Raw genomic sequence first — 27,510 nt, 5'->3', positions numbered from 1 at the left:
GCAGGATTATTATTTTAATTCACGACTAACTATATACAGAGCAAAGTTCCTAGGATAATTCTGAAGAGAATACCTACTTTACAACTTCTTGAGTTAATAATTGTGACTTTATATTTGTATTTACTTCTTAAATCAAGCACAAGTCCCAGCACTCCCTAAGATACCATATGGCACGCAAGACAGGAAAAGAAAAAAAAACAAAGAAACCACCATATAACAAACAACAAATAACTCCCGACATACTAATGTCCGTTTTATTATGTTCCGATTTATTCTCTCTTACTGTTAAGTTTGCTATAAAAATGCCATGGCAACTTACCACCTCTGCTTCCAGTGACTTTATTTTGCTTTCATAAGCTTCTTTTTGTGACGTCAGTTCTTGCTGAACCATCTCTTTTGCAATTTGGACACTTTGCATCATTTCTTCCTTGGCTTTGAGTCGTGCCTCTTCAATTTCTGATTCAAGCCTATAAGCAAAAGTATGCATTTAGAATACTGGCTTTAATCTCTTATAGGCTGCATAGATTATATATTTTTACCCACTTCTATTGTGACATGAGGAGTAATGCTAAATAGTCTCCAATGTTACCAGTGAAAACATATTTTACAACTTTTATATTTCACCTTGGTATTTTTAATTTCATAGAGAAAAGAGATAGAGGTGACAAGGAAAGAAGTATTTTATATCCTACTTAACATCCAGTTTTACTTTATTACATCTTTCACAAAAGTAAAAGCCATAGAAGAAACTCATGAAATCATATTAAGATGCAGAAAAGTCAGTGCAGCTTGCAGTTTCATTACTCCTGAGAAAGAAGAATCTAAGAACAACCATCACAGATAACTCAAGTTGTAACATCTCTCTCTCATTTTCATAGTATATTTGTTTTTCAGGCTCTCTCAAATCTCAGAAGTAGATTTCTGATGTTATATATTTGGGGATATAGTACAACTGAAGAGATGTGCTACTTGGTGGATCTCTGCAGTATAACCTTTTCGTCAGTTGTGGTCAGCATTCTTGGCAAGTGGACAAGACTGTGGTATCACCTCTTGTAAGTAAACATTCACTTCAACTAAGTCTGGAAGTTGTGTTCCCATTACAAAATAAGTTAATAGCACTCCATTCTCCAGTTTTCACATATAGCACAACAACGACCTTAAGTTTCTTACCACTTCAAGCTACTGGACAGTTTCATTAAAAATTGTAAATTCATTTTTAGTAGAAGAAAACAGATGGAGTACATACTGTGCTCTCTGTGCAACAAGCAGCTCATTCTTTGCAAACTCAAAGTCTTTAGGACCATCATGCAAAATTGTAGTTCCACAAGACGGCCCTTTAATCTTCTGAACCTCTACTGGATGATTAAACCTGAAGTAATGATCTCCACCAAGGATCACTCGATCACCCTACAACAGGAAAGGAGAAAAAAAATTATTGCATAGCTTTTAGATTTACAGGCTTGAAACAGAGACAGTAGAAGCTTAATTGTATCAGAGCCCATCCCCTAAGAAAAAGTACCCTGAAATTGTAATAGGAATACAGCTACAAAATTCACATGTGCATACATTCCTCTGTTACCAAGTCAGCTACTTACATGATGCAGAACTGTTTGGTTTACAATGCATTTTCCATTTACATATGTCTTCGCTTCTCTCAGTGGAATAACACTCACTTGGCCAGCAGTATTTTCTATAATGCTGAAAACAAAAACATTTGTTACATCAGTAGCTGATGTTAATTGCAAGCGATGTTTCTTAACACACTACAAATCAATACTTCACACCATGTTCTTTTTCTGGACACAGATTGTCTTTGTACTGTTTAATTACAACATTACAAAAACTTTGTGAGTGACAACCTACATGTAGGAAGAGAACGCATATGTAATCTAAAAAGAAGCTCCTACTAAGAAAGTGATGCACTGTTATCAGAGCATTCTTTTGATAGGGCTTAATTTCTCAGCATATCTCAATAAATCATTTTCAGTAACTGATTAATTGAATTTAGCACTATGTTTAGGATCAATAGCACAAGATAACATTTAAACAATATTTATTCAATATAACCAAGTTATTATTATCAGACTCAAGATATTATCAGACTCAAGAGGGAATTGTAAAGGCATTTCAATGCTCATTTAGTCGAATAGGAAAGGATTATCATACAGAACATCATTTAATCAGGACCTTCAAGATTTTTACCTGAACAGATCTCCATACATTAACAAAATGTGCAACAAAATTGAACTACTTAGCTTAATAGCTTTTTAAGGAGAAATAGAAGCAAGTTTCCTTAATCAGTGAACATTGAAAAGGTTATCCTCTGTAGTTAGAAAGCTGTATTTTGCTACTGCCAGAAGGAACAGCTACTCCAAAAGCCAAGCCAAGATCAAAAGTACTTCCTGGTCGGGCATAAATAATAAAAGGAAAAAATAACTTCAAAGAATACTACATACCAGTGATCATCAGCAATTAACACGCCGGAAAGCTGGATGTCATGTTTTGAATTGGCTGTATACCTTCCAACTGTAGTTTTTCCTTCTTTAATCATATACAACAGCACTTCAGAAAGCTGGGGATCTTCATTCAGATTGACAAGGTTTGGCAAACGATTGTCCATTCTGAATGCAATTCCTGCTTTCTAGATAAAAGATATCAGCAAAAAAAACTATTTTATGTATCTCAATAACTATATTATTATCTTTAAAAAAAAACCAGCATTAAGGAAACAAATCTTCTAAGTATCCTAATTCTTCTGTCAGGATCACTGATGTCATCTTTACATAGCAAATAATAAAGGAAAGTGAAGGACAAAGTGAAAGAAAAAAGCATACCTGCAATTCTTTTATATCTTCTAGTTTTCTTTTTTCTGCTTGTTCAAGTTTTGCTTTCCAAGCCCTTAACACGTTCAGGGAAAAAATAACACTACCTTAAGAACAGGTTTAAAGTACATAAATTTTACCATTTGGTAATTAAACAGAGTTATTGACTACCTTACCTTTGCATTTCTGTCATGTCCTTTTCCTGTCGGTGCAATTTTATCCTCAGGGATGTTATTTCTTGCAAATAATGCCTGTATTTCTCCGGATCCCTGTTCTGAGCACTCTTCTGTGCTGCCTTCAGTTTTTCGATTTCAGCTCTCAGCTCTATATTAGACAAACACAAACAAATAACACATTAAAAATATATACAGACATAATAGGGTTTAGATATTTCAGACAAATCAGAATATTTTCCCTGATAACTTATTAAAAGCAAAACATCTCTCCCTACTCCAGGTTCACAGCTGTAGCTTAAGATATTTGTTCCCTGTAGTAAAACAAAAATTAAAACAACTAAAAGCACATACAAAAAAAAACCACTCACAACTCACAAAGAAGCACTATATTAGAAAAAAAAAAAAAGAATATCCTACTAGCCATGTTAAGGGAATAGACACACAAAGCAGAAAGGAAGACTCATTTTAAAAAATACAGAGCAATTGAGTAGCATGTAATTAAGAAAAACGGAACACAACCAATACTCAAAGGTGAGTGTTACAAGTGGCATGTCAAAATGCTATTTATAAAAGTGTTCTAATTTCAACAAGTTCATAAAGCTGCAGAACTTTCTCAGAGATGGTGCTTGACTGTCTAAAAAAAAAATACAGCAGCAAACATTTGAAGAGTAAGTAAATCAGCTGCCAGCACAATTATCGGTATTAATGTCTCTGAAGGAGCAATAACTTTAGCAGACAGAAATGAAAAAAGGTCTGCAGATGTCAACCTCACCTCTGATTAATTTGGCATTCACATCTTCGTTTACTTTAGCCATGTTGATAATTGAACAAGCTTGTTTTGCGTAGCGAAGAGTGCTGAGTGTTTCTTCTGTACTGCTGGCAGCTGGACTTATTGTGGCAATCATAGCAGTTTGTGAATTTCCACCAAGACTTTCTTTTAGTAACCTTTATTTGACAGGAAATTATAAGTAAATCATAGACAAAATACCTCTTATCTTGCTACTTTGAGAGTAGTTAGAGAGTGACTGTCAGCTAACTTAGAATACAAGCTCAGGTCCTATTGTTCTTTACTTGATTCAAACAGCTAATTAATTTCCCCCTGTATGTCATTTTGATAAGCACATTTCAGATGCCTAAGCAGAAACAAACTTTGCTCTGGATGCAGAAACACATTAATTGCTCTAAGAGGAAGCCACACATTCAAAGTTCTGTCCTAACCTAAACATCACTTGGGAAATAACACCCCTATGGGGGAATGAATCTTCTGCTAAGCCACTGAAGTATCAGCCTCCATCCAAATCACATAAAATGCTGCATAGCAATCCTGCCAAAATTAACACAAGCAGCATTAGATAACTCAAGGTTTTGACGCAAGATGATATAACAAGCAAGCAACTAAAAAACAAACTAAAATACAAAAGAGAAATAGAATTACTTCATTGGTAAGATGGACAAGGAATAGCACTAAGGTGAAGATGCAGTCAGATAAATGTAGTAACATCTTTTGTATAGCATATGGAGGAAAATAAATGTACTAAGCCACAAATCAGAGATGGAATAATTATACCTACAAAGCTCCTCCTATCAACCTACTTTTGCACAAAGATAAAAGGAAAGAATGGCTCCTGGGATGAGAATTCACAACCCAAGGAAACCTTTTACTGCCATATGAAAAAACAAAACAAAACAAACAAACTGGAGCATACATACCAGGTAAGGACAGATTCCCGGTAAGGAATGAAAGTTTTCTTTCCATTTCGAGACAGCTTGGAGAGCGCAGAAATAACTTTTCCAAGGGTTAATAGTGACTTATTAATACTCACACCCTCCTACACAAAGCAAAAATAAAAAAAACTATAACTGTATTTTCTTGTGCAGTGCTGCTGATTCTGTCACTTTACTCGCGCTTATTTAACATATAGTGTAAATGTGCCGTATCAAACGTGACCACTAATTAAAAAACAAGATGCAAAAGTATCATTCATTTTCAATTGGAAATAAGAGATCCTGGTCCTAAACAGCATTAAGAACTACTAAGCTTACATAGGCAGGTTGAAAAGTTGACCCTTAATAGGAACTCGACTTAAATTCCTAAAAAAGGGGAGAAAACCCCAACTACATAACATCAGATTCACTAATTTGCAAGTCAGCTGCATGAGCATGTAGTTCATTCTTATTCCTTTCAGAGGATCATTAGGCCTGCACAGCAAAGGGAGTGTTGTCCCAAGCAAGATCTGGCCTGCCATATAGAACAGCCAAAATACATTTTAAGGCTGCTTGCTCTAACTGGCAAAATACTATGCAAAATTTATGAGCATAAGGGCTACATATTCTTTTACGACAACAATACTTGCCCAAGAGCTCTGGTAGAGAAGGATGTTTCAGTGTTAAAGACTAGAGGTGCTCTTTGAAGAAAATTGTTCCCCCACAGATACCAAGTCATGATTTACCTTCAGCCTTTCTCCAGTGGTCTGAGCTGTAGAGCAGCATTCGCTGCCAGCTAAATCAATTAGGTTTACATGACTGGTAAGTCTGTGATCACGTTGTTCTTCATCCACAAACTTTACCTGAAAAAATTGGAAAATTCTGCATTTACCCCAAACTCAAACATCTGAGGACAAGTAGAGATCAACCAAGCTTTTAACTTTAAATCAAATAAATAAACCAACAAACAGTAACACTGCTATTAACTTTTTGACAGGATACTTTCATGTACATCCCATGAAGGATACATCCACACAATCAGCCACAGCATCAAGAGTTTACACGTGCATAATTGTACAAGAATTGCACAAAAACAGACTTTTAAAACTACAGCTCACTGCCCTCACTTCACTATTGCCTCTACCATCAAAACAACCAGAAGAAAATCTACTGGTGTAAACAGAGAGCAGAAGGTTAACAGGACTCAAGTAAATGAGCAGAAGAATAAGGACAATTAAGAACAAAACCAGACCCAAGTTATTTGTAAATGGGGCAAACTGTCAGTCTCAAGACTTGAGGAGCTCCATTTATTTTATTTTATTTTATTTCTTTTCAGGATTATCTCACTAAGTCAGGTTTCATCTCTTAAGCGCCTGTAAATCAAACATCAAGTTGTAGTGCCTGTACCCCAGAGACGAAAGGATGTCATAAGTGTCCTGAGCTACTTAAAAACACTCCTAGATCTGCCAGACTAGACATATTTATATTACTTCTATAAATACACATAGCACAGAGATAACAGAACATACTCAAAGTAAGTAAAATATAACAAGTTGACTATGTAGAAAGCCATGTTAAAACATACCCACCTCATTCAAGTATACTTTCCCAATTTTCTAGGGAGCACACAAAACTATTTTCTACTATGTGAGTTGAACAGATAATTAAAAATAAAATACAGCAGTACCTTGGTTTGTGTCATAACAAGAGTGAAGACCGAATGAGACCTAGAACTTTTGTCATTCATTACTGTAGCAGCCGTTGCTCTCTGCTTATTTCCCAGTTCAAGCCAACTCTGTAACAGAAAAAAGCATAAGAGAAAAAAACTTTTTGGTGTACTCTGGGTGGTTAACTGTAGCTTAAAGTACTTGCAAATCAAATTATTAACACAAATTATGAATCCATAAGGGTAGAATCACAACCTAACCACATTAAGAGAGTGACACTTGCTTATATGTGTCTACTCAGGTCCAAGGCATAGAACTAGAGCTTACTGTACTCTTACATCTGCTGAAACATCATAGAACACTGAGCAATCCACAAAGCTTCTTCTTCCCTTCCACGGAATTTAGTTTTCAGTAGCAAAGGAATAAGCAAGGTGAAGTGTAACTGAACAACTCTTACCTGGATATCTGAGTAAGAACTGACAACATTCCTACAGTGAGAGGATGGGAAAAAAAAAAAGATCAGACTTCTTTTTCAACAATTTTACCCACTGTGTGCATTTTGAAATAATTCCTAAGTTACAGAGAAAACACCAATATATCACAAAAGATCCAGTTGTCCTGAGACATACACTGCTTCTAAATATTGTAAAATAATTTTAATTGCATTAAAGCCAATAGAAATATAGCAAGCCCAGATAGACTGTGTGAAATTAAGATATCGCCTAATTTTTGGTGAGCACAAAAACTTAGTCTCCAGATAATAACACAGTATGCCAGGATTATGTCATGCATCTACTAAATCACAAATTGCTTAGGGTTGAAGGGGACCTCCAGAGATAATCTGGCCCAACCTCCAGCTCAAGGAAGGCCTTAAAGAGCAACCTGCCCAAGAACATGTCTGAGCAGCATTAGAAGAATGCCAAGGAGAGAGACTCCACAACCTCTCAGGGCAGTCAGTGCCAGTGCTGTCACTCACATAGTAAAGAAGCACTTCCTGATGTAGGGACTACCTCCTGAGAGTAGTTAAGACTTACACTGTTAGGTCTTCCACATATGGTCCTAACACCGGATGTTCTCTTACACGAAGCTGGAAAGAATAATTAGATAAAACAGCTTATTAAGTGCACATTACTTAGATGAGAATTATCTTAGAAATAAGTGGCAGTTTGCATATATACCTAACACAAAGTCTCATGCTAAATTTCAATGATTATAATCATCTAGATTATGATATACATATCTTCTCTCTCAAACTAGAGCTCACAGTTTACATACAAGAATTAACCATTGCTCTGTTCAATACTGCCAAGCACACAAAGCAGGGTATTTTTCTGTAGCAGAGCAACATAAACACACAAAGGAAAATAAGTGGATAGAAACACTCCCTTTACAAATACTATTTCTCAGTGGTTTAAAAAGCTGTTTTCAATGCTGTATATAATATATATACACATATATACAAAAAAAACATTTACATGCCTTGCCATCGTTCAAGTCACACAAGCAAGGTTCTGTTTACCTTAAATCTTATTAGCTATCTGAAATACTTAGATAATCACTCATCAGTTACACATTACTATTTACAAAACAAATACCATCATTTTGACATGGTGTTTGTACTTGTTTCTGAGGGCAACTTACCGGCTGTTTCTTCTGTCTGCCTTCAGCTTTAAAGACAAGGAGATCATGGATTTTCTCATTGTAAACTTCAAAATAGCTCATTTCAAGGTGATACAAGACCTAATAACAACAACAATAATAAAAAAGATGCATTTATCTTGTCCAAGAAACTTTTTAAAACACTCTCTCCTTTGATAACTAACACATGATCAGAGCCTGCTGTTCATAATGATTCTCTAAATTTGCTGTTGCTATACCAGTTATATCTGAGAGAAACAGAATGTAATCCTTCTTTAAGGCACTATAGAAATGGTCACAACTGTTTACTAATCCACTTAAAGTTTGATTTAGATGGGAATTCCAAGCAAAAGAAATTGCGATCTCAAAAATCCCATCTTCTATTACAAAGCCCTCTCTTTCATATAGAGTTATGTTTGAATAAAGGTCTACTCTCAAAACAAAAAAGGAAACATTATTTATAGTGAAATTTTTTAGAACCTTAAAAAAATTCAGGTGGGGATAACTGACCTTTTATTTAAGTAATTTCACCAGGAAAACTGAAGTAGAAAATCAGAACTGGAAAACTCTTCAAGTGTATTTCACATTTCTGTGTAACAGCACTTAAAATGAATTCATATGCTTTGAATTTTATTCTAGGTTATGGATTTTTAAATATTGTCACTAAGGAAGCAAAACATATGTTGATTTGGACCATGCAGAGAATTCCGCTAATCAGAGGTACTAGCAGAAGTATTTGTATCAGCAATAAAATACAGACATCACTAAGCAAATAAACAGCATGGAATAAAGTGAAGGAATGAAACAGTTAAAGATACAGAACAGAACCACTTTCATCACAGTTCTGCGTAAGGTCAGCAGCATAACCATCCTACCTGTTGCTGGTTTGTCTGCGCTATTCGAGTGAAAAGATCTTCACAAAGTCTTGGAATTATTCCTCGGTCTTCATCAAAGCCCATCATCCTGTAGTTATAAAATAATGTTACTTTCATTTTGTAACTCCTTATTGCTGATTTTAATATTATTTATACACCTGAAGTAAAAACATCACATGTTTCTTGCAGTAACAGAAGCAACTAGTTATGAAATAAACCTGCTTTAAGTTGACAATTGTTTGAGCAGGAGGGTGGATGAAATTATGTCTGAGGACTGTCATGATTTTCGTGATTCACCCCATTGAGAAATGGGTTGAAAATTCCAAGAGAAATCCTTGAACAAATGACAAAGTACTATGGAAAGTACTACGAACAACAACCCTACCTATAGGTGGCTGGTATACACACGTATGCATATCATTCTCTGCATCCCATCAGTGTAGTAATTCAAGCCCCTCTCTCTATCCTAGTTGTTTCCTGTCCAACTCTGCCACAGCAGATACCCAGTATTAACCAGCAGTACTGGTTAATAAATGGCTACAAGATAGTAAGAATTGTATTTAGAAACTTACGTGTAAGATTTTCCAGAACCAGTCTGCCCATAAGCAAAAAGACAAGTGTTGTATCCCTCAAAAGCTCTTTCTAGAAGCGGCAATGCCAAAGTTTTATAAATCATTTCTTGGCTTGCAAAGTTTGGATGACACTTGTCAAAGGACCAAAAGGAGAAGTCATAACTAAAGTTGTAAAGTTGGTTTGTGCTTGGATTTCGTACAGACGTCTCTGATCCACTCATAGATACTACAGGGAGCAAGTTGTCCTTTTTCTCTCTGAATGGAAGAGCAAAAATAAATACAAAGATGAATAAGCATAAGCTACATTCCTTACCATGTTTCTTCAGTTAACTTCTTCATGAAAATACAAAGATGAGCAATCATAGGTTAAAAAAAACTGAAAAGCATTCAAGTTCAAAATACTTCAAATAACAACTAAAGAATAAACCTCAAGCTGCAATAAAACACATTCAGCCTCTTAAAGCCTTTACCTTAGTGTAGAAATATTTGCTACTTTCAAACTATGTACTAAACATTATTGGGCCCATTAGAAACAAACAAAACAGAAACCTATATACACTGCTGTTGTTGTTTAACCCAACTGGCAGCTCAGCTGGTGCTGAGCAGCTGTTCACAAGCCCTTCCCTACCCAGCGGGATGGGGGAAAAGACATCAAAAAAATCAAAACAATGAAGTAGAACCCATGGGTTGAGATAGTGACATGACACATATTCACAAACCAAGTAATCCACGACAAATGCTCAGCACTCACTAACCAGTGCTCAGCTTGTCCCCACCAACAGCTGCCCATCCAGCCAACCCCCCCTTAGTTTTTTCTTCTGACACCACATGGTATGGAGCACTGTCAGCTTAAGGCAGCCATCCTGGTTCTGTCCCCTCCCATCTCCCTGCACCCCTCGCCACCCTCTGGCAGGACAGTGTCAGGGTCTGAGAAACTGAATTGCCCTTGGCTCTGTATTCTAGCAACAGCTAAAACATTTTTGTGTTATCAGCACTGCTTTACTCGTAAAGCCAAAACACAGCCTCGTATCAGGCACTGTAAAGAGAATCAGCTCTGTCCCAGCTGAAACGAGCAAAAAAATATAGAAAGTATTAGACAGCAGAGATAAGACTAGGACACAAACCTGCTACTGAAAGGCCGCACACGCACAGCTACAATGACTTTGCTGTTTTCTACTTTGAAAATATCTTTCTCACTGCTGTTGTTTTCAGCTAGAGCTTCAGCATTCTCGTCTGCTTTTGCACTTCTACCCTCAGGAGGAGAGCTTGTTTTCTTTTCTGACACAGCTGGAAGATTAGCTGTTGGTTTGCTTGAAGCAGGTAGAGATGACTTAACCTGATAAGTGCTGTTCTTTGGTGTAAGCTTAAATTCTTCTGTCCAAGCTTTTGTCGGTGTTCTTGGTCTTTCCAAGCTGTTGTGCTTTAATTGTTGTAACCGTAGCCTTCCAGCCATTCTTTTTATATCACCTTTTTCATTCAGCTGCTCTCCTGATATCCGATCAACATAGTTTGAGGCAGCTTGTTGCTCTGACACAGGAGCTTCTGTTTGAAGCCTTGCATCAGCACTGCTCATCATACATTTTGAGCGCGTGCAGCCATCATTTTCAACATCAAACAAATCTTTGCTATTGGACTTATAATTCAACTTTGTAACTTGCTGACCCTCAGCTAACTTACAGCTTGGTTTAATATAATGGGTATCATTACAAATATTGGGTTGAAGTGCAATCTTGTGTTTTGTTTCTGCATCAGAGACGCTGTTTTCTGCTCCAGGTACAGCATTCCCATTAATTTTACTCTTTTCTATAGAACCACTCTTTACACGCCTCTGCAGGGTAAGCCTTTTCTCCACTTGCGTATTCTCTGTGCCCTGGGGTGTATCTTTACCAGACTGTTCACTACTTGATGCCAAGCTTTTGCCCGTTCTAGTTCTCCTCTGGAGCATTAATCTGTCCCGAGGTTTCGGTGTCAGTGATGCATCATCCCCATTTTTACAGGCTGAGATCACATAGGTCCTATTTACTTCCTCAGACTTATTTTGGGAACGTGAATGAAGACTGTCCTGGTCTTCCACTGACACCTGCAATGCCACTTGCTGCCCCAACATTTTGCTGCTGGTAAAGGAATTCTGTGAAGAAACATTCTGCAAAGGGGTAGAACGTGGTGACTTCGAGGACTTTCTTATGTAATCTGTGTAAACAGGCATTTTGTCTTCAAACAAGTTAACATCAGGACTGTAGTAAATACAGCAGCTTCCTAAAATATTATATTTGGTTGCTTCTTCTCACAGAACCTGGAAAGATAAAGCAAGAATTTCATGATGTTTACCACAGATGTGAGTTATATTTCAAGGCATGGGCAGCTCCTTGCATACACTACAGTAAATATACATTCCCAGATACCAGTAACAATCAGCATCATCTGTTTCACACCCAGCACTCAAACACTAATTCCATATTTGAGTGACTATTTTTACCAGCTATTCAACTCCCTATATGGAGTTCTACCATTTGCTTCAGAAACATCAGAAAGAAGCAGCAATCAGCACTAAGACCAAAGGGATTATACTTAGTAACAAAGATGAGCACAGACACTGTTCCAGGCCATTCCCAACCATTCCTAAGCAAAGGGAACGCCGTGCCTCCATCACTCAGAACATCACAGCTGTGGTGTTTGTCAACTTAGAGACACCAACAGGACACCAATGCTGTTAACAGCAGAACGCTGCAAACAAAGCAGGTTCTTTCAGGATTCTGATGTACAATATAAAATGGAGTAACAAAACAAGACAGTTAATAAAGATACCTGGTACAAGATCTTATTTTAGACCATCCTATTCCATTCTCACACAGCAAAAACAAGATAACTAACCTAAGGAATGGAAGAAAAACCGTACGGTTCTCATATTTTCCATATTACTCATCTTATATAATAAACCAACCAAAGCAAACCAGAGCAGGAAGCTGTACCCACCCAACCTCCACAGGAAGGCGTTGTTTACAGGTCCAACATCATCACCCCCCTCACACCTTATCAAATCGCCGGTAAATACCAACAAGAAGTCACCCGCCGGCCGATTCCTCAAGAACCGTATCGTTAGCAGAAAGAAAAAGAGAACGGTCGGGGGAAAACAAAAAAGGCAACTCCAGCGATGAGGAAGCGTCAGCCCCAGCGCTGCTCCAACGGCAGTTTCCCAGTTACAGCTCTCGGATCACACTCACAGCTCCCACTCGCGCGATGCCGCACTCAGAACGGCCGCGCTCCCCGGAGACCCATCCCCGCTCTGTGAGGGAAGCCCCGGCCCTCCCCATGGCCGCCCCGCTCACCCTGCTCTTCCCCTCCGTGCGCCCCGAGCTCGGCTCGCTCCTTCCTCCCGCCCCGTTTGAATGTGCCGGGCACAGCGGATTGGCTCGGGCTGGGAGCGGCGTCACGGGGGGGTGGGACTGAGGCGGCCCGGGGCCTCCGCACCTCAGTCCGGATCCCACAGCACGGCGGCTGCACGGAACCAGGCTGAGCATCACGGCAATGGGACATAGGCCGGGCAGTGCCTAATCGTGCCGTGACATCTCCGCCTCAAGGCTGCAAACACATCACAACACGTGCGCGTTCAGAAGTACCGTACAACTGAATGGGAATGTTCTTACAGCGTCCAGCAGAGGGAGGCAAAAGCCAATGCAAAGGGAAAAGCTACCAACCCCTGCTATTAATACAACAGATAATCACGAGATTTACTAGAAAAAAATGCATAGGTTGTTATTTGTCTTAACGAGAACACAGCGAGACATGAAAATTCCACATTTATTTTTATTACGCTTCCATAATAAATGCAAAGTCTGCTTTATCTTCGTTACCTCTGAGAACTGTTTTTGTCATGTTTCCTAATGATGTCCATAATATTATCCCCGGTTACAAGACTGTTTTCTAGTTGTTTAAGTCTCTGTTGTTCCCTTCTCTTTTGGTCATGAAGATACGGGGAATTAAGCAGCTGTGGGGGCAGAATCGTGCCTGTAGGTTTGACCCTCTTCACAACATCCCAGAAGAGTTTCTTGCTGTTGTTATTGATGAAGGTAATTGCAGTTCCACTGTGCCCCAGCCTCCCTGCTCTTCCAACCTGAAAAAGCAACAGCTCAGTTTAAGTTATTAAGGCTCAGTTTAAAAATAAACTGTAAAAATAATTCCCTCATATCTCATTTTCTATTATAAAAGCACATTTAGGTTACAGCAATACAACATAGATGTATATTGTAATACACACAATATGTGCAAGTGTCATCATAGCAAAAGCCCTTTACTCTCAATGCTCTTATGACAAAGTTATTACTCTGTATTATATCCCAAGTGCTTGTAAAATTAGAAAAGAAACTAAAAAGATTTCCTAAGTCCAAAAAGAAACAGTATTTTAGCACAAGCATAACTTCGATATTTATTTACTACCTGCTTAAGTACAAAGAATCCAAAAACAAAGAGGCATACTGCAGTTAGTAACATGGGATAACTGAGGTTAGGAGGATTTGTGGAAGTCATCCATTCCAAACTCCCATCCCAAACAGCGCTAACCAAATTTAGTTCAGATAGCTCAGGGCCTTGGTCCTGCTGAGTTCTGAATGTTCCCAACATTCCACAACCACCCTGAGCAACTTGTTTCACTGCTTTACCACTCTCTTCATTAAAATTACCTTCCCCTTTTATCTGGTCAGAATTTCCCTTGCAGCAAGCTGTGCCCATTGTCTCTTAATCTTTCACAGCACATCTACAAGCGCAGTTTAGCTCTGTCTGCTCCATAACCATCCATTAGTGCTGCAATTAAATCTACCATGAGCCTTCTCCTCTCCATCCCAAACGAGTCCATTCTCCCTCAGTCTCTCCATGTAAGAGAACTTCCCCAAGCAGATGTCAGACTTCAGTACAATTTCAAATAGTGTTTCAGTAAATCAGTGACAGTATTTCTTACCTGATGTACATATTCATCCATACTTGAAGGCATATCAAAATTTACTACCAGTTTGACATTGACAAGGTCAAGTCCTCGTCCAAGGACTCCAGTACTTACTATCACTCCATACTTCTCTTGAAGTAATCCCTGATAGAGGAAAAAAAAAGAAATTACTGACTTTTAATTTTTTTTTTTATACTTTATCAGTGTTTGCAAACATTAAATCCTATGTTGGATGTAACAGTGACTGATGGGTTTATTCTATTAAAGAAGACAAAACGATCCCTTGTATTCTTGATTTAAGTAGGAACATCACTTACAAAGTGCTAAAGAAAAAACAGAACCACCATTTTAATTATAAAAGCATCGATTAAGTGAAATGCATATTTAAAATTTGTGTTTCAAAGCAAATAACCCAGGAAATTGTGTCCAGTATTTACCCGCTTTTCAAATGACTTCATCTGTAATTTTAACAAGCCCCACAACTCTCTCCTGTTTTCCCCCAGAAAAACTCCATATTTTACCACAGAGTAACAGTAAACTTAGACCTAATTGAGGTCATTTTCTAAATACCAAGAACCTATAAACTTTAGGAGGCACAAACCTGTAATATGGCTGTTCTTTCCACCTGAGATTTTTCAGAATGCACGGAAGTACACTGTAATCCTGTGATCTTATGAACAGCATCACTCAACAGATCAGCTCCTAGCTTGCAGTCCACAAATACCAACACAGGAGGCTTGAAGAGTTTCTTATCCTGTAAAATTAAATCACTATATAAGAAGGTACTACATTATGCTGCTCATCATCAAGAACTCATTTGATCTCAGCTGCTCAATGTCTCTAGCAGTAGCATCCCTTCTAGATGAACAAATACATCACGGACATAAGATTTCTAAGTTCAGAATCCAAGTTAATCTCAGTAACATGCACATTTCAGAAGTAGGGAGCTTTCCTTAAAAAAAAAAAGCTACAACATAGTAATTATGAATTTTAGTCTTGAAATTCAGCTAAAAATTCTTATTTCTTGCATAACCTCACTCAACACTTCCACCCCTTCCATCCCTTCTGGTATTATTAAAATGCACATATGTAATTAAGGCCTGCAATATTCACATAAGGAAAAAAAAAACAAATCAGGAAAGCACTAAATTAACTTTCTCACTTGGTTTATTCTGCAACAACCTTCAAAATGACAAACCACTCCTAGGCCATAAAGCAGCTATGACAGTTTTAACAAGTCCTGCTCTTCCACCACTCACAGATAACCAGTAGAAGTCATCAAGGCGTCATTCTGCAAATCACCAAAAACACCTAAATTGTCATTTTTCACTTAGTTCTAAGAACAGGAATGTAGTCTGCTGCTGCACTGAAGGATGTGTGAATGGCAGAGGTGGAGTACGTCCTGAAGTTGCCAATGAGGCTCTCATGCTGCAGCACTGTTGAAATATCACAGCTGCATGATGCTCAACATCACCCAGTTCTTGACTACATACAGATCAGAATCAAAGATGAGAACATGGCAGAGCTTTGTGAAGACGCACAAAGTTTTATACACGTCTCACGAGAAAAACCCATTGCACTTACATTTAGTATTTCAAATAGTTTCTTCTTTTTAGAAGGTTCTTCTACCCACAAAACAATCTGGCGCACATTGGAGCACGGTAGATTCTTCTCTCCAATTGTTATCCTTACAAAATCGTGCAGGAGCTGATTTGCTAAGTGTTCGATACCCACTGGAATTGTGGCTGACACCAGTATGGTTTGATGATCAGGAGAAACATCTTCCAAAATATCCAACACTTGCTGCTGGAAACCCATTTTTAACATAGTATCCACCTAGGTAAAAATAATAATAATAATAATACTGTATCTGTACAATATTGCCCCCCCAAAAAAAAAAAAAGCAAAAGCCTAAACTTGAAAAGATGAGCCATGATGCATGTCATTGGCATGTAATAATCCAAACACAGTAGAAACTTCCATTAGAAGAAAAGCTATGTAGGAAAAACAAAAGTAACTGGTTCACAGTGGTCTAGTAGCACTATCCCAGCTGTCAGATATCCAAGTCCTCTATAGCCAGCAGAATATGCATTGTTCAAACATTTCAAATGGTTTAAGGTGAAATCCTCTCATAACAAATACATTTCATCTTTACAGTGAACATTCCATGCATTTGATCATTCAATAAGGCACCCACAATGACTCTACACAGATCTCTGTATATACAATATAGCCTTGAGAATTAACAAACTTACTTCATCCACTACTACAATTTTTATGCCATGCAGTTGAACAGAACTTTGCCTTAAGATCTCTAGAAGTCTTCCAGGTGTTGCTATTATAACCTGACAAAAGACAAAAAAAAAAAAAAATGTCAAAAGAAATATAAAAATCCTTAAAAAAAAACTATCAGGTTACAGCACTGAGGTGAAAATGGTGATATTAGTGAAACTAGTTATGTTCAAATAAACCTCTAAATTTTCTAGGTAACTTAATTATGAAGACTCAAAAGGGAATGAACTTCTTAGTACTCTAATGGAAGTATCTACATACCAGCAGTGCAATCTAGACTGGATGAAAAAATAGAAACATTTTGAACCTTACCTACAACTCTGTCTACAAAAACAGCACATTTCACTATTTGAAAGCAGCAATACTAGTGTGATCCTTCCCAAAGCAACCACCACCTTCACTACATTCAATCAGAAGTAAAATGTAAAGAATTATTACTGTAAACTTTCCAAGAGCTAATAATTATTTCAGTAGCTTTCACATACTTAAGGAAAACTCCACATCTGTGTGTATCCACGTCTGTCAAAGGTCACATCTGTCTTCTGTGTGAATGTTGTGGAAACAACCCAGTCCTTACCTTGACACTTTGCTTGAGCCGATGAAGTTGGGGTGGCAGAGGTAAACCCCCTACCAGGAGAACTGTTCTCATATTTGGTAAACCAGCCATGAGTTCTTTAGCTTGTCTTTCTATCTGAATTGCTAATTCTCTTGTCGGTGCCAAAATAAGGGCAGATGGAGTTTCTGTCTACAAAAGAAGAGGTAAGAAATCTGTTGAACACAGAACTACTTTACAGTTGAGGTAAAAAGCTTTCAAAGACTACCTCACCCAGTACTGAAATACAAAATATGTAGTGTTGCTGCTGCGGATACAGTTAGACCACTAATGCCCTTTTTGTCTGAAGATAGAAGGTAGAAAAGAAATCCTTGACAATGGACAAGAAAAAAAGGCCCAAGAAGGAATACAAGTGGTGTTCTGTTATTTTTGTATTTTAGTTATTGCAACTGAAGTTACAGAAGTTCCACATTAACTCAAAACACGGGATACTAACTCTACCTAGAGAGACTGCACAGAATTCATAAGTCTTGATATCACAGGAGCTTAATATTTCTTCTTATCATCTTAGGCACCACTGTGACTAAGCACATTAGTAAGTATTAGACAGAGAAGACAAGTACCAATAGGACCCCTTATACAGCAAAAACATCTTGCTGAAAACCTCAAAACAAAATCAATAACCCCTGTCACCCACTTATATTAGTGGGTGATAATATTAACAAATAACCAACAGCAGTAAATGGTTTCTTTCTCACTGTATCTTCAGGGGAATTACACAGTCCAGAAGGACTCGGTTAAGTTGAACGCTTGCCAAGATGAAAACAACTGAAAACTCACCGCTGCAATTTGAAGTATCTAAGCCAGGAAATGTCAAACAGTATCTTATAACCACATTTCCCTTACATTCTTAATGTACCATTTGTCTGTTACATTAAAATGAAAATTATCTTAAACGAAATACTTTCTACATAAACATTTACTAGTAAAGTATCCTTAAGACAGAAAACCAAGGAGATTACCCAGTGAAATAATAATGATATGCATACAACTGTCCTGCAGACCTTGAGGATAGCCAGACAGAAGAGACACCAGAGTATAACACCACTGCTCCTCTGTGATGCTCCTGTACAACCTCCAGTGATACAGCATTTGGAAGAGTCAGAGTTACTTAAATAATCTTTGGACTGTCAGGTTGAAATATAGATACATGTACCCATCTACCTACAGAAAAGACATCAGCAGAGCAAAATATCACATGGAATCAGGTCTGAAATTTTCCAATTTCAAAGTTTTCTTGATTGTAGCCACTCATGCAATATAGAGCTGATGCACAAGGTACAGATGCTATCTGTCATTATTTCTCATTGTACATTCACATCCTTCTGAAGCAAAGATTTTAATTGCTTTCTCCCCACTGACAGCACTGTTTATAAAGCTAAAGGATTTCAAACACGATATAACCTGAAACTCCTGTAGTAGTTTGATGGTCAGCCAAGTAGATTCCAACTGAAATTACCTGACAAAAATCATACAAATGTCAGAAATCTTTCAGCCACCTGATGCATCAATATCCAGCAACTACTCCTTGCAGAACACCTGAAATCTTCTAAGTCATGCAGGAAGTTTGCCTCAAAACTTAGCTACCTCTCTTAACAAACAGAAACTATATGTTACACAGTACTAATGATGATTATTTAGCACTCAGAGCACAAAATAACCAACAACCCTCTCCCACAAAGAGCCAACATTCAATCAAATAAATAAAAGACTTGAAATTAAGATGACTGCAATTACATTCTCAATTACACTGAAAATCTTGGAGGTAAGGTTGCATATCACTTTCTCTAAACACACACCATTTCATTACCTCATTCAAAACCTTCATAATAACAGGGAGCAGGAAGGCTGCTGTTTTTCCTGATCCTGTGTCTGCACTAGCCACAATATCCCTCCCTAACAGTCCAACAGGGATCATTTGCATTTGGATGGGAGTTGGGACTTCATAGCCAGAATTCTTTAAATTATTGTTTAAAGTTTCAGGAAAACCACAGTGTTCAAACTCTATTATAGGCCTTGGAACTTGCTGGCCCTGGATTGCAATACCTAACTGTAGTTTAAGGTTCTGAACCTGCTCATCTCTCAAACCTAAAATAAAGGAGTGCTCTTTATAGAAATAAGGTCTATTAAGCAGGAGAGTTTCTTCGTGAGATTCTCCTTTTGCGAGGTGATCAGATTTCAGCTTTTCCTCCTTCTCTTGAATTTGCAGGAGGTGTTTGGCTTTACATTCCAAGCTACAAACATCTTCATCTGTTTTATCACATATATACTCTCCATAGCGACCACAGACAACACACACGGGTTCTCCAGGTTCTGCCCAACGCTGGGATTTGCTGAAGGATTTTACAGGTTCTTCTGAAGAGCCATCTTCAGTGGGATTTTGGTTGTCTTTTCCTAAGGATGGGTCAGGAACACCAAGACCTGATGGAACACGGATGGACTCCACACACTGTACAACTTCATTTGAGTCGCATTTTGAAGTGGAAGTTTCTGTTGCAGCTGATTTACCGTCTTGGAACTCAGTGTTCTCCTCTAACGAAGACCCTCCAGCAGACGATTTACTTTTCTTGGCTGTACAGCTTCTGTCCTCATCAGCACTCCTCTTGACTTTAACAGATCTCGGTAAAAACATGCTCCTGTACAGCAGAAAGGAAACAGCCGTCAGAAACTCCTGCCTTTGAGAAAAATACAGCGCCGAGGAAATACCCAACCTGAATCCCACCCTCAATAAATATCCCCGAGCTGTCTCCTTTAAAAATTACCTCGCTGTTAGCAATGCCGACACAGGGCAGCAGCACCCGGAGCGCCGCCACCACCGTACCCAGCACGGAGCACAGGAAGCTCCAGCTCCCGCCCCGCCTGCGTCCGTCAGCCGCTCTCAAAATGGCGGCACTGGCCGGGCTGAGGGGAAGGGAGGCGGGGAGCACGTCACCGGCAGGAGGCGAGATACGGCCGCTCGGTGCCTACACAGCTCCACAAGTCAAGTTCCAAACGCTTCCTTTAGATCAGCCTCCACTGCTGCTCTGAGTGACTGCTACTGCCGGGATCCAGCATACAGAATATTTAATTCCTGTGATGTCATTCTGTACACAAAGTATTCAATGCACTCTGAATAGCTCACCTAAAAAAAATACAATTAGTGGATAATTTTTTCCACTGACTCACTCTGAAGATCTGACATTCATTTTGCAGTCCTGTGACTTATATGGTATTAATTTTCCTAGCAGAAATCTTTGTCGTTTGTTAAAAAAAAATAACTGTGACTGCTAAGCAAAATAGAGGATAAAAGAACTGTGATGTAGTTGACCAACATGAAGCTACACCTTCAGCTAACAGCCCTTACCACAAAGTGCTGCAATGCAATGTAGATGCCCATTACTGAGTGGAACTTTGTCCGTGACTTTTTAAACAGGAAAACTTACCCAAGTTCAAAAGGCAATACTTTATAAAATGAACTTTCATTTCCGTCCAAAAATCATACATAAATTTTACTGTTCCTCATCTAAAAGTACTTCTTGTGTTTGTTTTCCTTATGCAGAGAAAAGAACGACTGTTCACTTTTGCTACAGCAAACACTCCTTCCCCAACCCACCCATATTATTTTTTTTCATAGAGTCCAAAACTTACAATCTTGGAAAGCCAAATAAGTGAAGCAAAAGTCTCCTGCCAATTCCTCCCCACTAAAGAACATGCTGCCATTTGAACATGAGAGGTAAACAAGGAGATGACCAAGTCCATGAAAATACCCAAATCGCTTTAGGCCTTAACAGTCCATCTCTGAACACTCACCATTTCAAAGCTTGGCTCTAATTACAGCTTTCTCTAGTTGCTTTTATTTACATTCTTCCAAGAAACCCAGCTCAGACAAAACAACTGTGCTTCTAGTTCAATTCCAGACTAATCAGTACTTCCTGGTACCAGCAGATTAGTTAAAGAATATCCTCTCAAAACCAAACATAAGAAGTAGAAAGAACTCATCTGAAAACAGCTTCCAACCTAATACCTCCTAAATTCATCACAACTCCCACCTGCTTAAAAGATGAAGACACAACACAGCTTGACACCTCTGATCAGAACAGCATTGTAGCTAATACTGGACACTGTATGAATCTATTGCACTAGTGTAGCTCATGCATAGCTCTGCAAGAACGATAATTAAATGTGAATAGATAAAATAGTAGTTATCTCTTATGAGATAAAGCTTAACTCAGTATGTGCAATTTTTATTGCGTAAAAGAAAATGTTATTCTATGCTACAAAGAACAGCAAGCGCAGTTCAGGTGTGATAAAACGAAGGCCCTGAAGACAAAAAGTGAAAATATCAATAAACAGCAACTATGTAAGACAACAGATAACCCAAAGAAATGAGAACATATCACTAAATGTTCAAGAAAACACACATCCTTTAAGGCTCTCAAGCTTTTTCTTCTAAGAACCATTTGCAGTGTTTATCAATTAGCAGTTACAAACACTAAGCAAACAATACTCTGCTTCCCATGCCTTGTGGCACCAAATTCCCTCTTTAATTGTGAGCTCTGTGACCACCAACCTCTGAAGATGAAACAACAGATTCGTCCTTCTGAAATTTAGCTGGTTTCCTAAAAGTTGTTTACTATGGGAACACACAGTCAATGCATTAGCTCAGCTTGATAAAGCACAATAGCTATTAAAAAAGAAAGCAAGCTTAACAAATGCAGCCAATCTCTCACTACCACACTTGAATAACTGCTCCCCTATGCTTTTTGTTAGAGAGATTCAAAGAATATGCCAGTAACCTTACAGATGGTGACTCTAACACCAGAGGGTAGCAAGACTGAAATAATGAATGCCTCCTTGTTCAGCAGTTTTGTGCTGTTCCAAGAAGGATCTGCCAAGAACTTTCCATGCAAGCCTTATTTTTCTGGGATTTGTAACTTGGCTGTAAAAAAATCCAGCACAATAATGACTGGATCAGAAGAATTCAGATTGCAGCTTTTAAAATATACTTCTAAACTTCAGAATAAACTCAAATCAAACTGTCATCAGCAATTTTACATTCCAGATCATTACAGATGTTCTAACCTTTTTGGTATTAAACAAGTCCAAAGAACTCCAATATAAATGGAGAATTTTGTGCCATATACATCAGTAAATTCTTCAGCATATTTCCCCTTTGGGAAAAGCTGTATGAAATCCACATGAAGGACTCATGGGATTCTACCTGCTGAACGATTCAGTAGATTAAATCTGTGCTAATTCTTCAGACAAAGCAGCTGACTTGGCTGAAAGGACAGGTTGGAAAAACAACTGGCAAAAAAACACAGCAGTCTTATAAAACACAAACTTAGAAAGTCCACGTTAAAATGGTCTGGTTTGGTTTTGTTTAAATCAAATGATTAGCAATTTCAAGCCACGCAAATGACCATTTCCAGTTTTCCAACTTCCTGTCCTTTGGCACAGTGTCTATTTATGGCCTCAAGTTGCACCAGGGCAAGTTTAGGTTGGATATTAGGAAGAACTTTACAGAAAGGGTAGTTAGGTACCGGAATAAGCTCCCGAGGGAGGTGGTTGAATCGCCATCCCTCATTGTGTTTAAGAGCCATTTGGATGTGGTACTGAGGGATATGATTTAGTGTAGGGTTTTTAGAGTTAGGGTTCTGGTTAGTCTGCAGTTGGACTTGATCTTCAGAGTCTTTTCCAACCTGGGTAATTCTATGATTCTATTAGAACAAGGTCTTTCTGTACAGTTACTTGCCAAAGCAATATTGTTTCAGGTTGCATCTGGTAAAATACATAGAAATTAGACTGTTACATGTAGCATCATGTAATAACTGAAGCTCCAGCTACAGAAAGCTTTCTTCCATGAAAAGGCCAGTCATGAAGCAGCCAGAAGGCTACAACAATTACCTGAGCACTGAAAAGAGCTGTGGAAGGGTGGTAGCTTGGGCTTGCACTTGAGAGGAAGAAACCTCTCAATTCCAAACTAAGAGAGACAACAAAAATATACCCATCAATTATAAAATTGCTCTGAACTTATCTGATAGGATCATCGCCAGGGAAATTCTTAAAGAAATATAGCTGGAAAATACCATGAAATACCATTCATTTTCTTGACTAATTTGTTTTTCCCTCAGGGGGCTTTGCCTATAGCACATCAGCCTCCAGAACACCTCTACCTACCAGTTTTGTGCAAATTAAAACTAAGTAGGCATATGAAATAACAGCTCCTCTGAGATTATTTGCAATTCTACCAAACACGTTAGATGTACAAAAGGACAAATGCTAGACATGTTTCATCATTCTTGAGGACTCCATGAACTGGAGTAAAGCCATGGCTCTAATTCTCATTCTGTTCAGCTTCAGAGTAAACTAAAGCTGCAGAGGAACAGCTCCCCCTGACACTACTGATTTAAATGCCTGAACACAGAGCATTACTGCACTATTCAACCTGAACAAGGAAAAAGTGTGGCTAGACAGACAAGAACAAAGAGAGCCTACCAGATCAGTGAGACTCAGAGCAAAAACAAAAGGCTTCTGTATTACCAACCCTGTCTGTTCTGCAAGAAGCCACAAACACAGTCAGTGGTTATAAGAGGGAATTGGCCCTGGGAAACATGTCAGTATGTCTTCAATGATTAAAGGCACAGCAGAAGCACATCTCCATGCAGATGGCTCTTAATCATCTGTTGATACACAGGAAACCTGCTCTCTAGTAGCAGCGAGGATATTTCTGCAGGACTCTTAAGTAATGAAATCAGAGCAATGTAATAATGTCAAAGCCTTATTTGCTACTGCTTGCCTACTATTACAGTATCTATAGCACTGTAATTTGAACTCTGAAGTAACATCGTCACTTTGTTCTACATTTCCACTGGTCTCTGACTAGAACAACTACAACCCAGTACAACAAAACATTTACAGATCTTAGTTTTTAGTCTTTAGATGTCCCACCTCCAGTTCAACTCTTCCCTCAGAGAATGGAAATAATGCTCCTAATTATTCTAGCAAAATACTGCATAAGAACTTGGAGGTAAAAGGAAGAAAATGCAGCATTATGCCCTATATCTTGGATACACTTTCTCATTGAGATGGTTTTTGTTTCCCTCACTCTTTTCTTTTTATCTGGTGACCGCAACTTACTGCTCTTCCTGAAAGAGAACACAACAAGCTGGGTCAGAGACTCAAGTACCCAATTTCAGCAGATGTTTTACAAATAGTGAACTACTCACTTGATTGAACAAGCTGGACCTGCATCAACACAGCTGACAGCAATATCTAGCTTGTTACCTTACATTCTCCAATAACACAATTGCTTCCTTTCAGTTCAACACAAGCAATGAAGCAGGAAAGAGCTTGTCACAGACACAAGTTGCCAGACTAAAGGGAAGCAGATAGATATACCATCAACTCCCCTTTCTAGTCCTTATTAACAGAAGTAATCCAGGGATTACTTCTGTTGCATCATATAACAATTCCCTTGATTCAGTGCAGTGCCTACAGGCACACACCCAGGCTGCTGCTTCACACACTAAATTATCACCTATAAGGACTGTACTATGTCTGTTAAGACAAAGCCTATGTGAGGGATTATGAAGATCTGTGTACAACTAAGCATCCCAGATGTTCTCTGTCTGGCTCAGATGCCTCCCAGAGCAATGATCATCAAGAAGGCTCAAACCTTCTTTAGAAAGCAAGTTTCAACCTGCCTGCACCCTTCCTTCATCCTCATTCAACTACACTGGCTAACAAGAAGAGAAGGCCCTGCTTCAAACAGCCCTATGACTGCCACTCCCATTCTTTGGGCTGAGAACTGAAACAATCACTGCCCCCTACCCAGGTAAAGCAACTGAGAAAGTGCTCTGAGCTTCAATAAACACTATGTGAAAACAGAGTAACCCGGCCACCAGCCATTTAGGGCCGCTGAGGAGGAACCAGTTCACAGGTAGCAGGGTGGACCAGCTGATGAGAGGCCAAAATAAAAATGCTACATGTGATGAAGGTAGTGGATGAAAATTACTGTATGGTAACAGTCACACCATGTAGGACAACAGGCACACAAAGATTGAAAAAAGGTGTCAAGTAGAGAAGCATAATTAATGACATAAATAGAATGGACAAAGAATTGAGTGCAGCAATTCTTAAATAAGGAAAATCCCTTTAAAACCAGTAAGTGCTTCAGCAGGAGAACACCTGGATCTGAGGACAGAATAGCCAAAGAGATGCATAAATTTACTGTAGTTAATCTTTAAACTCTCTTTTGAGATGCCCAAGAAGACAGAAATCATCCAAGTTAGTTCTTCAAACACACATTCTTTGCATGGCACCCTTGATCCAGAAAAACAATTGTAAAGTTAATTACATTTGCTCATGTCTTTAGTGGCAGTGATTTCAAATGGGAACTACACACACATTTAACCTTAATCTCTGCTGCCGAGTTTTTATTACTAAACATAATATGTGTACATATATAAATATAATATGTGCATATGAAGCCTGCACTTCTCATGTACGGAGTACGGAGCACTTTGCAGTGCTCCACCTGCACTTGGGTGCTTCCCATTTCCTACAAAGGGAATCCCAGCCGGCTCCTGTCAGCGAAACGGAGCTGCCTCACAGCACACGTAGCACACAGCAGTGAGATGCCAAGTCCGACTTAAACGCAAAGACGTAAGAAAGCCGAAGAGAAGCGTTATGCGAATACCTCAGCTTTTCGCTTGGGCTGCACCAGCGTGTGCTGCTGGCTGCCGGCAGGAGCAGCCCCGGTAGCGACACGGAGAGAGCAGGGCCCGACACGGAGCAGCGCCGCTTCCCGCTCTCACAGTCTCGTGCGGGTTGGAAGAGACCTTAGGGATCATCGAGTCCAACCCCCGGGATTCGAGCCTCTGTGTAGCAGAGCGGCACTTCACAGAATCACAGAATGAATCACAGAATGACCCGGGTTGGAAGGGACCTCAAGGATCATGTAGTTCCAACCCCCCTGCCTGGCAGGGCCACCAAACATACACCTTTACTAGATCAGGTTGCCCAGGGCCCCGTCCAACCTGGTCTTGAATCCCTCCAAGGACGGGGTATCCACAACCTCCTTGGGCTTCTACCACTTCTACCACTTGCGCCACAGGAGGATTCGAACCCGGGGTCTCCAGTGTTGCAAAGTGGCGTCCTTAACCACTGCGCCACCGCTCTCCTTCTCCCTCAGGTCGGCCCTGAGCAACCCACACTTCCATCGCCTCCTCAGCAGCGCGCCCCGCTCTGCCCACCCGCTCCCCGCTCAGCGCCGCAGCACAGAAGCTCCTCCCGCTCCGCAGGGCGGTCGGTCCCCTTGGCCAACACCTCCCGCCCTTCCCCTCCATTCCCCGCCGCCGGCCCGGCCGCCCCCCGTTACCGTCATCGCTCCGCCCGAGGTTCGGGCTGTGCCCGGCGCCAGCCCCGCCCCCTGCGGGCTGTGCGCCCACGTGACCGCGCGTTCCCGCCCCGCCCCGAGCGAGCAGGCGGCGGCGGCCGTGCTTGTGTGTGCGCATGCGCAGCCGCGCGTCTCCCGTCCGGTGCGGCAGCTGCGGGCGCTCCGCCGCAGCGGCGGCGTCTGAGGCAGAGCGGGGCCGAGCCGTGTGGGCAGCGCCCGGCCGGGGGACACCGGTGTGCGGCCGGCACCGCTCCCGGCCCGCATTGTTCCGTTGGCGGGGCGAGGCGAGCCCCGCGCCGCCTGGAAGCCGCTGCCCGGCGTTTTGACATCTCGGTGCCGGCGCTGGGCAGGGCCGCGTCCCGGCCTGCTGCGGCTGGGGGCACGGCCGGCCGCTCCCGGGGCGCAGGGCTCCCGACGGACGGATTCACCCGGGCCGTGCGGGCCGAGGTCAACGGAGCCGGCTGGAGGAGCGAGGGGGGGCGGCGGCTTGAGAGCGGGGAGACAAAAGGCCGGAGGAGGAGGAGGAGGAGGACGCCGGGATCCGCCACATTCCTGTGTGGAGGAAGGCGGGAGGCGGCCCGGGCGCGGACAGCTGGGCCCGCGCTACCCCGGCACCGCGCCGCCGATGTACCGCACGGCAGCGGGACCAGGAGCTGGAACCATGTAAGTTCGGATCGGCCAGGGGTCCCGTGGGAAGATGGGGGATGCCGCGGACACCAGGGAGATGAGGAAGACTTTCATTGTTCCTGCCATCAAACCCTTCGACCATTATGATTTCTCCCGAGCGAAAATCGCCTGTAATCTCGCCTGGCTGGTGGCCAAAGCCTTCGGGACAG

At 40.3% G+C, this 27,510-nt stretch overlaps 3 protein-coding genes across 19 annotated transcripts in view; 1 reads left to right on the top strand and 2 right to left on the bottom strand.

The window, feature by feature from the left end:
* Positions 1-12,811, bottom strand: part of KIF14 (kinesin family member 14) — a 25,019-nt gene extending 12,208 nt beyond the window's left edge. For 3 of the 4 annotated variants that reach the window (XR_014932616.1, XM_015869453.3, XM_085511074.1), the window contains exons 1-17: positions 12,781-12,811; positions 10,579-11,747; positions 9,455-9,709; positions 8,883-8,970; positions 8,011-8,109; positions 7,404-7,456; positions 6,827-6,857; positions 6,390-6,497; positions 5,449-5,565; positions 4,709-4,827; positions 3,771-3,943; positions 2,999-3,146; positions 2,835-2,898; positions 2,457-2,641; positions 1,596-1,698; positions 1,247-1,407; positions 320-467 (exon numbers count right to left, since the gene is read on the bottom strand). Coding sequence is in view for 3 of the 4 variants with exons in the window: in XM_015869453.3 (XP_015724939.2) it covers positions 320-467; positions 1,247-1,407; positions 1,596-1,698; positions 2,457-2,641; positions 2,835-2,898; positions 2,999-3,146; positions 3,771-3,943; positions 4,709-4,827; positions 5,449-5,565; positions 6,390-6,497; positions 6,827-6,857; positions 7,404-7,456; positions 8,011-8,109; positions 8,883-8,970; positions 9,455-9,709; positions 10,579-11,660 (2,934 nt within the window). In the remaining variant the exon portion in view is untranslated. Of the gene's footprint in view, positions 1-319; positions 468-1,246; positions 1,408-1,595; positions 1,699-2,456; positions 2,642-2,834; positions 2,899-2,998; positions 3,147-3,770; positions 3,944-4,708; positions 4,828-5,448; positions 5,566-6,389; positions 6,498-6,826; positions 6,858-7,403; positions 7,457-8,010; positions 8,110-8,882; positions 8,971-9,454; positions 9,710-10,578; positions 11,748-12,427 lie in introns of all 4 variants that reach the window. The other variant, XM_015869454.3, reaches the window with a different exon arrangement.
* DDX59 (DEAD-box helicase 59) lies at positions 11,612-26,777 on the bottom strand. 8 transcript variants are annotated; one of them, XM_085511077.1, is made up of 9 exons: positions 26,657-26,777; positions 19,106-19,931; positions 17,260-17,427; positions 16,646-16,735; positions 15,975-16,226; positions 14,992-15,144; positions 14,406-14,534; positions 13,306-13,565; positions 11,612-11,747 (listed from the first exon to the last, which is right to left on the bottom strand). In XM_085511077.1, the coding sequence occupies exons 2-9, from the start codon at positions 19,925-19,927 to the stop codon at positions 11,711-11,713; spliced, it is 1,911 nt and encodes a 636-aa protein (XP_085367203.1). In that variant the 5' UTR covers positions 19,928-19,931; positions 26,657-26,777; the 3' UTR covers positions 11,612-11,710. The 8 variants fall into 8 exon arrangements, with proteins under 8 accessions (XP_085367203.1, XP_085367204.1, XP_085367202.1 ...); XM_085511078.1 differs by having other exon boundaries at positions 26,316-26,711; XM_085511076.1 differs by lacking the exon at positions 26,657-26,777 and adding an exon at positions 20,058-20,175.
* CAMSAP2 (calmodulin regulated spectrin associated protein family member 2) overlaps positions 26,775-27,510 on the top strand; it is a 63,814-nt gene continuing 63,078 nt past the window's right edge. For 3 of the 7 annotated variants that reach the window (XM_085511075.1, XM_015869460.3, XM_015869459.3), the window contains exon 1: positions 26,779-27,510. In XM_085511075.1, the coding sequence (XP_085367201.1) occupies positions 27,445-27,510 (66 nt within the window). In that variant the 5' untranslated portion in view covers positions 26,779-27,444. The other 4 variants (XM_015869458.3, XM_015869456.3, XM_015869461.3 and 1 more) reach the window with 3 other exon arrangements.

Source organism: Coturnix japonica, chromosome 11 (genome assembly GCF_054131305.1).
Source record: "Coturnix japonica strain WE chromosome 11, WE-NBRP24, whole genome shotgun sequence".
Taxonomy (NCBI): Eukaryota; Metazoa; Chordata; class Aves; order Galliformes; family Phasianidae; genus Coturnix; species Coturnix japonica.
The sequence above is the reverse complement of the archived record's forward strand: the minus strand, read 5'-3'. Positions and strand labels throughout refer to the sequence as shown.